Source organism: Marmota marmota, unplaced genomic scaffold (genome assembly GCF_001458135.2).
Source record: "Marmota marmota marmota unplaced genomic scaffold, marMar, whole genome shotgun sequence".
Lineage (NCBI taxonomy): Eukaryota > Metazoa > Chordata > Mammalia > Rodentia > Sciuridae > Marmota > Marmota marmota.
The window spans coordinates 6,294,695-6,310,097 of NW_026000026.1; the positions used below are offsets into that span (position 1 = coordinate 6,294,695).

Here is a 15,403-nt window from a genome sequence, read left to right on the forward strand (position 1 = left end):
GTTCTCGTCCGTGAGCCCCTTCTCCACGGAGTCCGCCGCGTTCTGCCGGATGCGGTGCAGGAAGGCCTGTGGAGAGAGCGACAGTCAGCGCCCGGGAGGGATGGGCTGACCCCCCAGGGCCCGCGAGGCAATGGTCCAGGGACAGGGACGCCCCTCACCCTGCGCCAGCTGCACCTCCTTGGGGGCCTGAAGAGACCCAAGAGAATGACACGGGCCAGCTCCCCCCCTCACTGCCACCCACAGTCCCCGGCGGGTGACAATTCACCTCTCCTAATGTCTCATCCTTTTTTTCCTAAGCACTTAACCCTCAAACTTTAACACATTCGCACGGCTCAGAAGTCAGGAGTACAAGCCCGAAAACAGGAAAAGGCTCTTTCCCAGCCGGCCCACCCCATGTCCCCACCGCCACCCAAGCCTCCTCCGCCACCGCCCCCGCATCCCCACCGCCACCACCGCCACCTGCCCGCTGCCCCCACGTCCCACTCCCGCGTCCTGCCCCTGCCACCCCCATTAATCTCAGCCAGGGGCTTCTCAGGGCCTCCAGAGTCTGCGAGCCCCACGTGCACAGGTGCATATGGGGTGGGCCGGGTGCACACGGGGCGGGCAGGTGCGTGCATGATGGGCCAGGTGCACGGGGTGTGCACACAGCAACTCTCGCATCTGCTCCTTCTACCCCCAGGAGAGAGCAGCAGTGTGCACAGGATGGCGACGGGCAGGCACACCCACCCCTTGCCTGGAGCACCCACCCCTCGCTGGAGCACCCTCCATCCTCAGACAGGGCCCCTCGTCCTCCCGTGTGGGTGGACCACGGTCCTTCTGCAGCACTGTTCTGGGGCTCAGCACAGAGAAATCACCTCCTCCTCCGTGAGGCGCAATGTCTGATGACTAAAAGAAGGGACGGGGGACAAGCAGGCACAAGCCCACCTGAAGGAGCTGCCCCCTGTCCGCTCCTAGAGGGAGCAGTCGGGAGGCAGAGGCTCAGGGCCACCGGGTGTTCTGGTTGCTCTATTCTGTTTTGCTTTTCCTGGGGAGTGAGCCCAGGAGGGCCCCTCCCCGAGCCCTTTCTTGTTTTCGCTTTGAGACAGGGTCTCACGGAGTTGCTTAGGGTCTCACTGCGTTGCTGAGGCTGGCCTCAAACCTGCGATCCTCCTGCCTGGGGCTCCTGAGTCTCTGGGACCCCAGGTGTGCGCCAGGGCACCCGGCTGCCATCTAGATACCTTATAGCTGAGCCTCCCAGCTCGGGGTGTGGGGGAGAGGGGTGCTGTGTGCCATTTAGAGGTGAACGTGGCCTGGCCCTGGGGGTGTGTGGGATACAGCCAGCGGGGAGGGGCCGAAGGTGGGGAGGGAGGGGTCGAGGTGGCCCCTAAGGAGAACAGGGCTGTCACCAGCGACCTGCGCCTGCTCGCCCCGGCTCAGCACTGGGCCTGGGCCGGGTTAACCAGACAACAGTCCCACGGAGACCCGGGAGAGGGAGTCCAAGGACTTGTGCCACCCCAGGCCACCGTGAGCTGAGCGGGCCTGGCAGCTGGTCACAGCCCATGGGGCCCAGAGGGAACCACCCCAGCGAACAGGGGCCTCCTGTCACCGAGCCCCGCTGCAGGTTCACCGCGAGCGGGCCCATCCCACCACGCCGTCGACAGGGACCCTACACGTGCTGGGAAAGATGGCGGGGACAGGCCACCACAGAGCTGGGGTCAGGGAGGCAGCTGCGGGAGGCAGAAGGGAGGCTGGCCTCCACATTCAGCTGTCGGATCCTTTCCCATCACGCAGGTGACGACCACGGGGCCGCCGCAAGCCCAGCCACCACCCAGACTCAGGCTTGAGAGGACGAGCGGCTGGGGTCCCACTCGCGGCCTCTGAGTCCCCGTCCAGGCGCAGTGCAGAGGGCTGTGGTCCACCTTTGGCTGACACCCTGGGGTGTATGTCCCCAGCCTGGGCCCCCTCCAGTGGCTCTCCTCGGGTACACCTGGGCACACGAGGAGCACCTCCCACCCACCCCGCCTCCTTCCTCTCCCAGCGCCCCACCCAGTCACTGCCCCTCTGCCTCCGGGGCTCCAGCCACACCCCGCCGTCCTCACCCCCTCTCTTTCAGGTCCATTTCCAGTCCATGTGCAAACACCACCGGCCTCCCCTGGGAAAGCCCACCGCCTCTCCCACCTCACAGCCGGCCCCCAGCCCAGGCCACCGCATCCCCACCTGGACTAACGCAATCACGTCTGCCCTGGTCCCCCTCACCTTCCCGAGAGTCTAGTCCACACACAGAGACAGAGAGGTCCTTCTAAACGCATAAACCAGATCTCGTCACCCACAGCTCAAAACTTCCATGACTTCCACAGGAGGACATCCAAACCCTCCAGGGCCATAAGGCCCCCAAGCCCTCTGACCCCGCCTTCCAGCACTCCATCCTCCCACACTTCAGGAATCTTCAGCCAAACCTATTATTCCTGCCTCAGGACCTTTGCACATGTCTTACCTGCTAGCAGGCTGCTCTTAGCAATCCACCCTGAGCAGGCTCCTTCTTACCCATCAGGCCCTGCTCAAATGTCTCCTCCTCAAAGGGGCCCTCCTGCCTTCATGCTCTCATCACCTTCCCATTTGACAGCTGAGAAAACTGAGGGGAAGTATCTACACTTGCTCCTCAGGGACAGGCCAAGCTTAAGAAGGGAGCATGGCTCCAACGGAAGAGGTCAGGTTTGGAAACCCGCGGGTCTCCCTCCTTCCTGTGTGTGACCTCAGGAAAGTGTACGGCTTCTCTGAATCTTAGATTCCACTTCCCAAGTGTGAGAGCCTGGTGACACCTCGGGGACTTTCACAGGTAACAGGACAGAGTGGGTGGGAGTGAGCGGGAGCTCCGGGGAGCAGGGTCCAGGGGCCAGGAGAGGGCCGGGCACCAGCAGGCTGGGGGACCACAGGAAGTGGGAAGTGCCTGGCGGGACAGGCCCCGACACCTGCTGGCTGGCCTTTGAAAGGACAGCAAGGGAGGGGACGGACAGAACTCCTAGAGGATGTCTGGACAGGGCTGGGCGCCCACAGGAAGCCAGTCCCCAGGCCCAGGGACAAAGCACCTGCCCAGTGCGCAGACGCAGCTGTCCTGCAGGACCAGGGAGTGGCTGGCCTAGATGGGCTTCCTGTCCCCATTTCTTCACAGGAGCTCAGCCACCACATGGTGCTGGGACAATGGGAGCTCGGGCCACCCACTGAGAAGCTTCAAAGAAGCCACTGGTGGCACAAGGAGCAGCTCTGACCTGAAAGAATGGCGGGCCCTGCTGGCGCTGGCTCTGCCCAGCCCGCGGCCAAGGCACAGGGACCTTCCAGGCGGCAGGAACGTCCTCTGAATGCTGGCGGGAGATGAAGTGGGGCCCTCACCCAGGGGTCTCCATGGAGGCTCTGCCTGGACCACTGCCCCTCTTCCCAGAGTCCTCTCCCGACGTCGGCGACGAGAGACAGAAGGGACAGAAACCCCGCGCCCACCGCCCATCACTGCCCGGCGCTGGCAACCCCTAACTGGGCCGGGTTTGCCCAGGGCCACTGACACAGGGGAAGGGGTGGCCCTCGGGTGCAGGAGCCTCCCGCCTCGTCCGCACGGGGACAGTGTACGCCAAGCCCGGCAGCGAGCACCGTGGACAGGCCCACCTGGCCCAGCTGCCCTGCGATATCAGGCCCCCAGGAGAGGGGACAGCAGGCCCTGGGCAGAGGGGACCCTGCCCCCGGCAGGTGCTCCAGCTCCCCGCCCGGCCTGGGCACCGCACTCCAGGGCCTCTGAAGACAGCGCGGGCATCTTCTGCAGCTGCACCCTGCGTACAGGCGGCGCCCACCCCTGCCACCCCCAGGCGTCCCCCATGCACAGGGCGGTGAGGTGCTCGAGGAGGGCGAGAGCCACAGAGGGACCCCACCAGGCACAGCCCAGCGCCTCCTGCAGTTCCTGGGCCCCACTGTGTGCCAGGCCCCACTCGTGGCCCAGAGGGTCCAGCTGTCACACTGAAGCTGGGGCGAGGTCCCCGCCCTCTGGGAGCTTCCAGGATCCACTCCCCTGGGAGGGTGGCAGGTCTCCCGCCTTCCCCACCTTTGGGAAGAACCCAGGCTGCTGTTTGTCCAGGTGTCCGGCAGGGTGGCGCTCCGGTGGCCCCAGAAACTGCTGGGCAGCACCTTCCAGCTGGCTGCTCCCTCCCGGCAAACCACTGTCCCCACGTCAGCCCAGGAAGTGGTCCCTGGGGAAGCCACACACAACCAACCTGGGGCTCACCGCGTGGTACTTAAAACGGTGATGCCACCACTCTCACACGCTTAGGCTGTTTCTCATGTCCTCGCTGTCACAGGGCTTGATGGACCTGGTGCAGGGCGGCTGCTTCCGGGCTCCCCTTGGGGACGCGGGGCCTTGCTGGGTCAGGGTGCCAGCTTCTCGAGGTGTGACGCGCTGGCTAATGATTAGGGACACCATCATCTTGACTAGTTAGTGCCAATGGCCCGCGTCCAGCCAGCAGTGGGAGGGTTCCAGCAGCACCCCTTGGAGAGGGCCACAGCGTCAGCCGTTCACGCAGCACGCGTCCAACAGGACCTGCCAGGGCCACCGTAAGCTCACTTCACCCCCAACGGGTTGGTCTCGTCCGAGTCCCAGGGCGTGAGCCACCTGGGAGGGCTCCAGCCAGAAGCCAGCACCTGGACCCAGGACTGTCCGACTCCTGCTGCCGTGGGAGGAGGGGACCCGAGAGCTGCTCAGTGGACGCTGACCCCGGGTCTCCGTGGTCCCCAGAGCCTGGGACGGAGCGGGAAGACCTGGCAGGATTGACTGGTGGTGCCTGCCAGGCTGGGGGCACTGGAGCCCCAGCCCCAGCGGCTGCCTCACCTGAGGCCCAAGGTGAGCTGGCGACCCACAGGATCACACAGGACCCCAGCCAGATGCCTTGCCGGCCCCACCCGGGGCAAGGACTCAGCCTGGGGTGGCTCTGCCGGTCCCCAGCGTCACACTGGGGAGGACATGCTCCGAGCATCTGGTGGGCTGAGGCCAGGGCTGCCGCTCAGAAGCATCCCCAGAGCACAGGATGGCCCTAGGGGACACCAGCCCAGACCCAGGTGCCCAGGCAGAGAGGAAGCCCTGCTCAGAAGAGGCGCCAGTCACCACCCGCCGCAGGCCCAGCGCCCTGTGCTCATGGCTCCAGCCGAGGGCCTCCTCGCAGAAGCGCCCTGCACTTGACATAGCCCGTAGCCCGTCCCCCGTCCCCTGTCCCAGCCACAGCACGCACTCTCTCTGCCCATGGGGGCAGAGATCCCTCCTCAGATTGAGAGACCTCCTTGTGGGCCCCATAAAGGAGAGTCCGGCCACCACCCCACACTGGCCCTCCCCTGACCCCTCCACAGCCGACATGGCTGCTGGCACAGACTCAATGACATGCCAGCGTGCCCCCCTGGCACAGGGCGGCCTGGGACTGGCACAGAGCTGGTGCTTAGGAAAGGTGGGTTTGCTGAGGAAGGGAGGCTGGAGGCGGCCTCAGGAGTTGGCAGCCCAGGATGGGGGTGCCACCAGAGCACACCCGGCATCCTCCAACACCCATTAGTGTCCCTAACGTGCTTGGCCTTCGCCAGGCACAGGAACTTCTCTGAGTGGTGTGGTTTCTGTTAAGAGAAGGCCTCACTGTGTACTCCAGGCCAGCCTCAAACTCCTGGGCTCAAGTGATCCTCCTGCCTCAGCCTCCCAAACAGCTGGGACCACGGGTGCAGGCCAGGGACCAGCTGCTCCCTGCAGCCTTTAATCCTGAGTCAACTCCTGGAAAGAGGCGCACGCAAGACTCTGCCCATTTTACAGAGCAGGGCACTGAGGCTCTGCCCAGGAAGGACACTGAGCCACTGAGAGGCGGAGTGGGTCTTGAATCCAGGCAGCAAGTCCCAGCCCGGCCCTGCATGGGCAAGTCGCTGGGCCACAGACCACAGCACCTAGAAACAGGCAGCAGCTGCCTTGTGGGGTTCCCCCGGGAGCAGCCATCTGTCTGGACCCCGTGGCCACAGTCCTGGGAGGATAGATCTCTCCTAGGAAGAGGCCTTGGAGTCACTCTGAGACCAACACTGGCAACCTGATCTGCCAGGGACACCGCCTTTTTGTCCCCAAGGACACCCCAGTCTCAGCTGGGGTGACCTCACTAGACATATGGCGAAACCTGAGAGGACCAGGGGACAGGCTGGGAGTGGCCCTAGCCTATGGCAAGGACAAAGGCAGGCAGGGATGCATCCCAAGGACCCCAGCCCAATGTGTGCCTAGTGGCCAGGGTCCAGGCCAGCGGACCTGGAGCAGCATGCACACACCATGGCCAGCCACGGCTACCCGGGATGGTCACCCCACAGGCAGCGCCAGCAGACCCCGCTGGCCTGCGCCAGGACGGCTTCCCGGCCGCGAGGACGCCAAGGGCTCAGAGCTGGTGGGAGACGCTCCAGGTGCAGGCCCAGGTCAGGGGGGCGGCTGAGGGACCCGCACCCCAGGGCACAGAGCGTTCCTCCTGGGATGCATCTGTGGGTTCTCCGCAGACACCCGGATCCCCCAGCTCTCCTGGAGGCCTCAGGCTCCCTTCTCCAGGGCCAGGAGGCCCCAGGAGTCCTCTTCTGTGTGGTGCCGGAGACGTCACCAAGCCAACACCCCACCACCCAGCCTCGCCCCACCCTGGGGCACTGTGTCCTCTCAGGAAGCAGGATGTGAGCCTGACCGGGGGCCAGAGGGTTCAAATCCTGCCCCTACCATCCACGGCTGTGTGACCCAGACAAGGAGCACCACCTCTCTGTGCCTCAGCTGTGGGCGCGACGGACAATCCAAGTATCGCGGCCCCGGTGAGGCCGGAAGGAAACACCGCAGGCGAAACATGGAGCCCAGCTCTAAGGCCAGCTCTAAGGCTGCAGCCTGGTCTCCCGGGACGTGGGGGCCAGGTGAGCGCGCAGACACCCCCACACAGGGCAGAACTCCGACTGGGGCCTGGAACATGGTGGGTCCGCAGGAAAGTCAGCGACTGTCACGTCCACGGTCCCCACGTGGGACAGGCCTGCTGAGCCCGGCCAGTGCAGCCCCCAGTACCAGTGCTGCCCTAAAACGCTCTCCTGGGGCTCCAGCACCACCCAGGGGGGAGGGAGGGGCACAGGCACTGTGGACCGCAGCGGGCCCACCTGCACACCAGGATGGCCATGTGCCTCACCCCGCACGCCCGCACCCCACCCGCGACGCCCACTCCCAACCACGTGACCTCAAAGGAGCCGGCCTCACTGGGTCAACTTCCTCTTCTGCAAAGCGGGAAGCTGCTGAGGTTTGAGCAAGACGGCGCAGGCAAGGCCTCTGCCCCAGGCTTCCGGGGGACGCCAGGGGCTGGGCGGGGAGGCGCCCTGGGCGACCAAGGAGACACTGTTGTTCAGGGTCATCTTCCGGGATGAAAAGGGCCTCTCCAGGGTCAGGGATGGTCAGGAAAAGCCCGGCGGAGAAGCAGGCATTTGAGCAGACAGGATGGAAGTGACCCAGCAGTTCCGCGGGTGTCTGAGGACATGGCCAGTGCAAAGGCCCACCCTTCCTGGCCAGTCCTCCACAGCTCGCCTGTCCCTGCCCACTGCTCTCCACTGTGAAGCCCTGATGGACCTGGGTTCAGTTACCACACGGTTATCCATCAAACCCACCCAATGTCACCTCCAGAAAGGCTTGTCCACCTAGGTCACTGTGGTGTCCCAGAACCTGAGATTAAGCCCTCCATAAACGTGTCTGAGTAACTGATGAGCCATCTGCAGGGACCACCTCTACCCCAGCCCCTTCTAGGCCCAGGCCCGCCCCATCCCCACCCCAGAGGAAGGTGGCGCAAAGCCCCAGCTGCCGCAACCTGCTGGGGAGGTGTGACACCACAGAGGCAGGGGACACGCCCAGGAGGCCCCAGGGGAACTAGGTGCTCCTCCCCACAGGCCTGCACCCCAGGGCTGGGCCCTGCAGCCTGCCCTGCACCCACCGCCACCGGCTCTGGGCCACCTCACCCTGGCCTGCTCAGCGCCCTGCAGGGGGTCTGCCAAGGCTCCAGCCAGGGCGGAATTTCAGACCCCAACTCCCCACTGCTTCTGAGAAAAGTGACCAGGGGCCTCAAGTGTCCCCAGGGCTACAGGCGGCTGGAGCGCAGGGTGTCTCCTGATCTCCGGCCCAGGGGGCTTCACCTGCTCCATGCAGGGCCTCTGGCGGGAGGCCAGACAGGGGACCCAGGGAGCCCGCTGCATCCTCCGCCCAGGGCAGACATCACTGATGGAGCGCAGACGTTGCTCCTGCGCTCTGTCAGCGGCACCACCACCTGGGCTCACATGGGCCTACTCGACCCGACCCCTGCCGTCCCGGGGACCCCTCAGTTTCCTCTTCTTGTCACTCCTAAAGAACAGGCTCGTCAGGGTGGGTAGCAGGAGACCTCCACCAGGGTGCCTTGAGCCTCTGCTGAGGGCGGCCCTCTGTCCCCCTGGCTTCCCCCACGGAGATACCCACAGCCCTCCTCCCTCTGGCTCTGATGGCCAAAATGCCTCCAGGCATTGCCCAATGTCCCCCCAGCTGAGAGCCACTGCATTGTGGCTCCGTCAGGAAAGTGACCAGAGCCAAGTATTTGGGGTCTCAGGGTGGCCCCGACTACTTTCTCTAGGAAATGAGGACTCAGAAAGGCACCAACTGCTGATGGGTCTGGAGGCCCTTATGGGGTGACAGGCGCATCCTCAGGTTGGTGACTGTGATAACCCCAAGACCTCCGCCCTGCTCTCAGTGTCCCTGCACCACCAGGCCTGCAGGTGGGGCCTGGAGCAAAGGCCTGAAGTGACCAGACAGGGCAGCCACTTCGGGTGGTATTTCCCGCCTGATGTCTGGGACAAAGGGGACCAGTCACCCGCCCCAGGATGCAGGGTGGGGAGGATGGCTGGGGCCCTGAGGTCCCCTGCAGTCTGACAGGACAATGGCTGGAATGTGGTGTCCCCTCTGGGGGCTGACATTTGACAGCTGAAGACAATGACTTTCAAGAGGTTTTGTTTCCTGTCCAGAGTTTTTTTTAATCTCCCCAAACAATCGTCCCTGGCTGCCACCTCCTTCCCAGTCCCGACCCAGTCCCCCTCCTCCCAGTCCCCCTCGGCCTGCAGAGGGTCCTGTTTGCAGAGCCAGAAAAACAATGCACAAAAGTGAGAGAATGCAAAAATTGTGGTGGGGTCATTCTCCCAGTGCCTGGGCAGGCCCAGGAGGGGACAGGCCGATGGCGGGCCCGACCCAGGAGTCCCAGGAGCAGAGTGCCACCCTGGCTCAGCTGCAGCTGGGTCTTCAATTTAGGGAGCGTCTGTAATGTTCCCACTGCTTCCCACGCACTGCCTCATCCCAGGCAGCCCTACCCTCTTTACAGAAAAGAAGACACAGGTTCTCAGTGGACACCATGAGGGCACACATGTGGGATCTGGGCCAACGGAGTCCAGGTGCTGACCTTCTGCCACTCTGGCCCAGTCTTGTGCTCTGGGCTTCCCTGACCTCCTGCTCACTTCCCACTCATGGTGGGGCCACATCATTAAGTCATCTCCCCACAGAGCCAAAAAGGCAGGTACCTTTGTCCCCAGAGTCCAGCCCAGGCCTGGCCCTCTGGGCCCAGGAGAAGGAGACCTGGCAGGAAAGTGGCAGAGTCAGTGACACCTCAGGCTCTCAGAGAGGTCCAGGGAGCCTTGACCACTGCCGTAGGCTGAGTGAAGGGCCAAAGGATGCCCCACAGATGCCCACACGCTGATCTACGACACCTATCAGGTGTCCCCTTACAGCAAGAGGGACTGTGCAGACGGTGACAGTCGTGAAGTGGGAGGTTCTCCTGCATTACCCAGGTGGGCCCAAGGTCACGGCAAGGACCCTTGTGAATCAGAGGAGGGGGCCGGAGAGCAAGGGTCAGAGTGCGTAGAAGGCGCGGGCTGCTGGCCGGAGCACGGGCAACCCTGAGTCCAGGAGCGCGATGCTGCAGTCTGGCTGGGCACCATTCACGAGCCACTTGTCAAGCAGAAACGAACTTTATTTTTAGAACACACACACCGCACCACACAGCTCCTCAGGAAAAACCCTCAGAGCCCAACTGCCACCACGGCTTCCCACAAGCCTCTCAACCCCCCCACTCCTCCTGCTCTTGAGGCCGATTGGCTGGGTCGCATGGGCGGAGCCAAAAAGGCAGGTACCTTTGTCCCCAGAGTCCAGCCCAGGCCTGGCCCTCTGGGCCCAGGAGAAGGAGACCTGGCAGGAAAGTGGCAGAGTCAGTGACACCTCAGGCTCTCAGAGAGGTCCAGGGAGCCTTGACCACTGCCGTAGGCTGAGTGAAGGGCCAAAGGATGCCCCACAGATGCCCACACGCTGATCTACGACACCTATCAGGTGTCCCCTTACAGCAAGAGGGACTGTGCAGACGGTGACAGTCGTGAAGTGGGAGGTTCTCCTGCATTACCCAGGTGGGCCCAAGGTCACGGCAAGGACCCTTGTGAATCAGAGGAGGGGGCCGGAGAGCAAGGGTCAGAGTGCGTAGAAGGCGCGGGCTGCTGGCCGGAGCACGGGCAACCCTGAGTCCANCCACCTCCCACAATCCTCCTGCTCTTGAGGCCGATTGGCTGGGTCACATGGGCGGAGCCAAAAAAGACCCCCAATGAGCAGCTCCGTGGTCTGAAAGGGCAGGGAAACAGCCCAATGAGCATCACCGCAGAGGAGCCAATCAGCTGGCAGCTGGAAGTTTGCTGGGGCCCCTTCGGCTGTGGCTCTCAACAGCGCGGCCTCCAGGAGCTGCGAGGGCAGGGGATTCGGCCCGGCCCCCTCGGCAACTGGATTCGGATCCCTGAGTCCCGACTCCAGAGCTGTAAGGTGACCGATCTGTACGGTTCAAGGACACCGAGTTGGCAGCGACTTGTCACAGCCACCATGGGAAGGCCAGGCACTGTCCAGACGGCGAGGAGCCTCCATCCCCTCCATGTCACCACGGCAGACGCCTCCCAGCCCCGCGGGGTCACGGCCAGGCCTCACCTGCACCTGCAAGGGCAGACGGCCCGCTCACAGGTGGATGGCCAGGGGGGCGGCCACGGAGGATGGATGGCCAGGGAGGACGGCGAGGGTGGATGGCCAGGGAGGATGGATGGCCAGGGAGGAGGGCCAGGGTGGATGGTCAGGGTGGATGGATGGTCAGGGTGGATGGATGGTCAGGGTGGAGGATCAGGGGGTACACTGTCAGGATGGATGGTCAATGGGTGGACAATCAGGGTGCCCGGCCAGGGTGGATGGCCAGGGAGGATGGCCAGGGTGGGCGGCGGAGCACTAGTCATTACCATAACGATGTGGCCACACGAAGCGCCCTGTGCTGCCGGTCAGCTCGTTCCCTGAGCCTACCAGGTAGGAAACGCCTAGTGAGTGGGGACAGGGTGGGACAGAGCTCAGACGGAGTGAGGACACAGAGCCCGGGACCAGGCAAGGGCTTGCCGCATGCCAATGCCAGGGTATCGAGGAGGGGACTGCTCGGGTCCCCGACCCACAGATAGGGAAGCGTCCCTGAGGGCAGAGTCACATGCTCAAGTCACCTCTGCAGGGAGGGAGGACGGAGCCCAGAGGCAAGACTGTGGCAAGACCCCGTGTCCCCCTGGGCTCGGAAGAGGGGAAACTAGCTGCAGGGAGGACCGCAGGCCAGACACCAGGACACTCCAGCGACCAGTATCAAGGCGAGTGGGGTCACCCATGGCCTCGTCACAGCCCACGCGCAGCCCCCACTGCCCTGAAAGAACCTAAACACCTGCAGGACCAACTCGGGAAGGAGGGACAGCCGGACGGATAGACGGAGGACTCCACAGCTCCCACACCCTTCTCCCGCCCCAACAGCTCTAACTTGACCTTGACTCGAGGGGCCCACCACAGCCATCCCCCCACTGTCACCTCAGCGCTCAGTCAGGAACTTGCTCCTGTCGGTCACCTCATCCCAGCCACAGCCCCAGAGCTCAGCACCACGGAGCCCCCGTTCCTACCCTCAAATGAGCAGGTGACAGGAGGGGAGGGGCCAGAGGGGACAGAGGGGACAGGAGGGGAGGGGATGGAGGGGACAGGAGGAGAGGGGAAGGAGGGGACGGGAGAGGAGGGGAGCAGGAGCAGGGACCATGGAACAGGGCCACTGGAGGATCACAGGGACCCCCGGCCGTGATGCACAGCAGCTGGGCATCTGGGGCGCCCTGGGCCTCCATTTCCCCGGCTGTCCACCGCTCAGAGCTTTCCACCCTGGTCCCAAACACAGCCCTGGGACCCTGGAAGCCACTCCATGCCCCATCCTCTGTCCCTCTCTGCAGAACGGAGGAGGGGAGCCCCACGGAGCAGCCCTCCAGGCTTCGTGACCACGGAGGCCCCCCACCCCCCACCCCCGGCCCAGACCGCACTGCGTCACCCTGATGGCGCGAGTCCTCTCCCAGGACCACCCGCCTGCTCGAGGTCCCTGAAAGCCGTCTGCTATGGGAACATCATGGCCCTCGTGAGCGCCAGCTGCCCGCGGCCCCCCTCGGCTGTCTGTCTGGCTGCCGTCTGTGGCGGAGGGGTTCAGGCCAGAGCGCATGGGCCATCCACACCCTGGCTGGGTAAAAACTCAGATTCTTAAAATCACAAATGCCCATCGCTGGGAGAACGGATGAACGGATTCTGGAGTTCCCCAGAGAGGCTGGGGACACAGGTGGCATTGCACCACCTCACAGGAGAAGGAAGGTGAGGCGGTGGGGCAGAAGGTGGGGTTCCACCACCACCAGGTTCCAGAATCCCAAGGCTGCCCTCGGAGGTCAGGGCCGGGCACCGTCTGGGGGCTACAGCGGCTGTGACAGAGCCTCACCTGGGCAACGCATGGGCAAGGTTCACGGGCCGTCCCCTAGAGTAGCTCCCCTGAAGTACAGAACTGCACCAGAAACAGCATCACAAAAGCACTTTTTTCAATAAAGCTATGACCTAAAAGGGACTGTCCCCTGCCCCTGGCTCATCCACCTCCCCAGGCAGGATCAGCTCCGCTGAGGCCTGTGGCCAGCACAGCCCTCGGCCTGGGCTCACCCAGCCCACCCTTCCTGCCTCACACCCGGGAGACCTGGCTCCTGGGGCCTGTTGCCAAGAGACAGCTGCCCCCCCACACCCCCAGGTCGAAGCGAGGCCAAGGACAGCGTCAGCTCTGGCTCTGAAGCAAACAGGAAAGAGGTCGGGTTGGCACGGGGGGCAGCCCAGGGCCCCTCCAGGGCTGACGGTGTCCCCACCCCCACAGGCACAAGGACTTTACAGGCTTCACTCTGCAGCTGCTGATGGGCAAGGCCAGGAGTCCCAGTGCAGCCAGGTGGGGACAGGCCCCGGACACCAAGAGCAAAGTCACTGCATGTCACCTCCCTGCTTAAAACCCCAGCAGTGGCTGCCACTGTCAGCAAAAGCCACACTTGCCACCGCAGCCTGGGAAGCCCTGCCTGGCCTCACCTCCCCCTCCCACACCAGCCCCTGGATGGCCTGGGACACCCTGCAGCTTCTGCCACACAGCCCTGTCCCCTGCCCATTCCCAGGCCGCACGCTAGGCACCAGCTCCTCAGTGAGGCCCTGAGGAGGGGTCCTCCCTGCACCCAGACCCCCCACCTGGCTACTTTTTTTGTCCAAAGTGCAAATCACCCACCAACATCAAATCTTTCCTTCCTGGACGTCTTTACTACCTGTCTCCATCATAAACCCCACGAGGGAGGGACCCCGCCTGTCTCCTGCTGCATCCTCAACACAGAAGGTGCTCAGCGCATCAGGAGGCGGCCCAGGGCGGCCAGCCCAAGGTCCATCACAGAACCCGCTTTCTTATACAGCTGTCTGCGTCACTTCCACTTCTGCTGTGACTGTGTTACCTTTACAATTTAGAAAACCCAGTGACGAGGTGGCCCTAAAGGCCAGGTGTGGCCCACCCCAGGTCAACAGGTCTGATGACCAAGAAGTGGCCCTGAGAATCAGTCGGGGAGATTCTCAGAAACCCTCTGCCCGGGAGGCACACCAGGGAAGGCCGATTGACTCCAGAGGCCAGCCACAAAGGCCTCGAGGACACCCAGAGCTCAGGCTGGAACAGGTGGCCAGGGGCAGCTGCTCAGAGAGAGGATGGAAGGATCCCGGGGCAGTCATGACCAAAAAGCAGAAAGGGCCAAAGGAAGGAGTCGGGCGGCCCCAGCAGCACGAGCCTCACGCTCCTCAGGTCACCATGCACAACCTCTGCCCGGGACCAGTGGGGCACCCGGTGAGGCACTGGCCCCTGCCCTCCCTCAGAGGCCTGGCTGGGCGGCGGGAAAGCCCGAGTGTGCATTTTCAGGTGCTGTCCATGTTGGTGGCCAGCGGGGCCCTGGTCTAGGAGGTGGCGGTGATCCTGACCTGGCTGGGTAGGAGAACTGCCCATAACCACGAAAATTAACACAATGACCACAAAAAAACCCGAAAACACGCCCCGTAGCGCCACTGTGCACGTTCTGCTGTCCTGCGCAGCTGCAGGGACAGCCGCATGGAACTTGGAGTGTCACCCTCCTCTGGCCCGCAGTGGCTGAGGAAGAGGGCAGGTGCACACACCTCCCCACTGCCCCATCTCAGGACCCTTGGGACGTTCCCAGCTTCAGACCCTCACTTGCAGGCTCCCGTGAACACCCTGGGACACCAGGTGCCTGGGGTTCCCCCCACCCCCCCCCCGCCCCGTGCTCGGGAATTTTTTTAGACTCATCTTGAGAAATGGGGTCCCGGGGGTGTCCAGAGGGCCAGTGGTGCTCTCTCTGCTAAATGCCTCTCCAGTGGGCTGGCACCAACTCACTGCCCTAAAATGATGCCACAGGTGACAGGTCTGTGCCTTCAGATGGCACAGCTCCAGGGTACAGAGGAGGAGGCTGAGGCGGCAGCAAACTGTCCAAGGCTGGTGCTGCCCAGGAGCTGCCCTGCAGTGCTTTTGAAAGCACTTTGTGGGCGAGAGCAGCGGCAGGCCACCAGCGCTCACAAGGCTGCCACCTGCACCCGGCTGCCCTATGAAGATGACCCTTCCAACCACCCTCTGACAGGGACTGGTCCCAGGAGGCAGGGCCAAGCTTCCTGGTGGCCCAGGCACAGCCAGGCAGGGGGTTCGCACCCAGCATGGGAAGGGGGTCATCAGCCCACACCTACAGCAGGAGCCGCGCCTGGCAATGAGACCTGCTTGCTGTGACTTCAGTGACACACTGTGACTTCAGTGACACGCACCTCGGCCACACAGACCCTTCCTGCAGGAGGGATCCCCCAGCCCGGGGGCCCCGGGTCAAGACCTCAGAAGTGCAGCAGAGCATGGGGACCAGGCAGAGGTGACAGTCTGCAGGCACACGGGCAGCAGTGCCCGGGACACACCCAGGGTCCCAAATATCGCTCAGAACCAATGTCCAGCTCCCCCACCCCACACCC

At 63.8% G+C, this 15,403-nt stretch overlaps 1 protein-coding gene across 1 annotated transcript in view; it reads right to left on the reverse strand.

Annotated features, from left to right (window-relative positions):
• Prex1 (phosphatidylinositol-3,4,5-trisphosphate dependent Rac exchange factor 1) overlaps window positions 1–4,441 on the reverse strand; it is an 88,837-nt gene extending 84,396 nt beyond the window's left edge. Inside the window, exons 1-3 of the mRNA XM_048811936.1 lie at window positions 4,281–4,441; window positions 159–186; window positions 1–66 (exon numbers count right to left, since the gene is read on the reverse strand). The exon at window positions 1–66 is cut by the window's left edge and continues 1 nt beyond it. Of these exons, the coding sequence (XP_048667893.1) occupies window positions 1–66; window positions 159–186; window positions 4,281–4,441 (255 nt within the window). The remainder of the gene's footprint in view (window positions 67–158; window positions 187–4,280) is intronic.
• Between the last annotated feature and the right edge of the window lie 10,962 nt (window positions 4,442–15,403).